Genomic DNA, 1340 nt, shown 5'->3' with positions numbered 1-1340 from the left:
TCTGATTGTCCTTAAAATTCACACTAACCTTCACATGTTTTGAATTAACAAGGCTTCGAGACAACCTTGGTCCTTAGATGGGGAGGGGGGGGAAACTTGTACTTTGAAGTATTTCGGTTTCTGTGCAATTATCTGGACTTCACATGAGCAAAGTTCCATTCAGCACGAATTATTTTGAATTTCCCACCCCCCTTTTTTTCTTTTTCTTTTTTTTTTCCCCCTTTCCTTTAAACCCAGAACAGCAGCCTGTCCTCCTCCACCCCACCCCATAGCTCCGAGCTAAGTTTCCTTTATGCTTAAACTTTTATCTCTAGGCTTTAAGAAACAGATGTAAAGTATTAGTAATACTTAGACAAGTTCCCACCTTTCAGGCTTCGTCTCCAAGCGGTTATGAAAGGCTCTATGACATTTTAAAGAGCGGTGTATTATCAACATGCAAACAACCTCGTGGGAGCTGTATCTTATTGCCTATCCTCAAGGCAAGCAATAAAAAAACAAGTTTTACTTTATTGTGATTTAAGCCTTTTGCAGGGAATCACCTTGCTGGCTCTCTAGTAACTGCTGGCTTGTTTTGCTTTCAAAGGTCTTCCTAAAAAGAAGAAACATTAGCACAAAACTGCTCATTCCTTTTCATATTCCCCAGCTACGCCTCTTATATTTATATTTTTTTTTTTTTCCAGGCGTGTATATATATATATGTATGCATAAGTGTGTCTGGGCATGTTTATACAGCTAAGGCATGTCTGTGCTGGGCTATGCATACATATACATATAGACAGACAGACAGACAGAGCAGACAGGCAGAGAGAGAGAGAGAGAGAGAAAGAGAGAAAGAGAGAAAAAATAAAGGAAAACATTTAAGGAGGAGGAAAAAAAGGTCCTAACCGTGAGGTCTCATCCATGGGAACATGAGACTGGGAGACGAATTTTGATTTAAATGCCCTTGTCCCTCGCTAGAGTTACTGTTGGAAGACGATTTACAGTCAGGATATTGTACAACAGTCGTCTCTTGCTGAGCACCATAAAGCGATTGCCTCGGTAGAGCTTCATATCCATAGAATTTAGAAGCGTCTCCGTGACACGCCAAGGCGCATGGGTTTTGCTGGTATCCAGAGTTGGAGATGCTGGAGGTTCCGTGGTGGAAAAACTCTTGGACGTGGTGTGAAGGGTGCTGGAAGGTGGGAGCAGTGGTGCCCGGACCATAGACCAGAGCATGGCTCCTGCTAACACTTTGTGGAAATCTGCAGTCGTAGTAAGTTGGCTCCAGCGATTCACCGCCTTTGTACTTGGAAAAGAGAGGATTTACAAAGTAGGAACTCATGACCCCCCTCGCATGCAAA

General features: G+C 42.8%; 1 protein-coding gene across 1 annotated transcript in view; it reads right to left on the bottom strand.

Annotated features, from left to right (window-relative positions):
- The window catches only part of HOXC8 (homeobox C8), a 3220-nt gene extending 1886 nt beyond the window's left edge, over nt 1–1334 (bottom strand). Inside the window, exon 1 of the mRNA XM_008931792.3 lies at nt 886–1334. Within this exon, the coding sequence (XP_008930040.1) occupies nt 886–1321 (436 nt within the window). The 5' untranslated portion in view covers nt 1322–1334. The remainder of the gene's footprint in view (nt 1–885) is intronic.
- Nucleotides 1335–1340: the final 6 nt, after the last annotated feature.

Source organism: Manacus vitellinus, unplaced genomic scaffold, assembly GCF_001715985.3.
Source record: "Manacus vitellinus isolate BGI_N305 unplaced genomic scaffold, ASM171598v3 scaffold_133_pilon, whole genome shotgun sequence".
Classification (NCBI taxonomy): domain Eukaryota; kingdom Metazoa; phylum Chordata; class Aves; order Passeriformes; family Pipridae; genus Manacus; species Manacus vitellinus.
The sequence above is the reverse complement of the archived record's forward strand: the minus strand, read 5'-3'. Positions and strand labels throughout refer to the sequence as shown.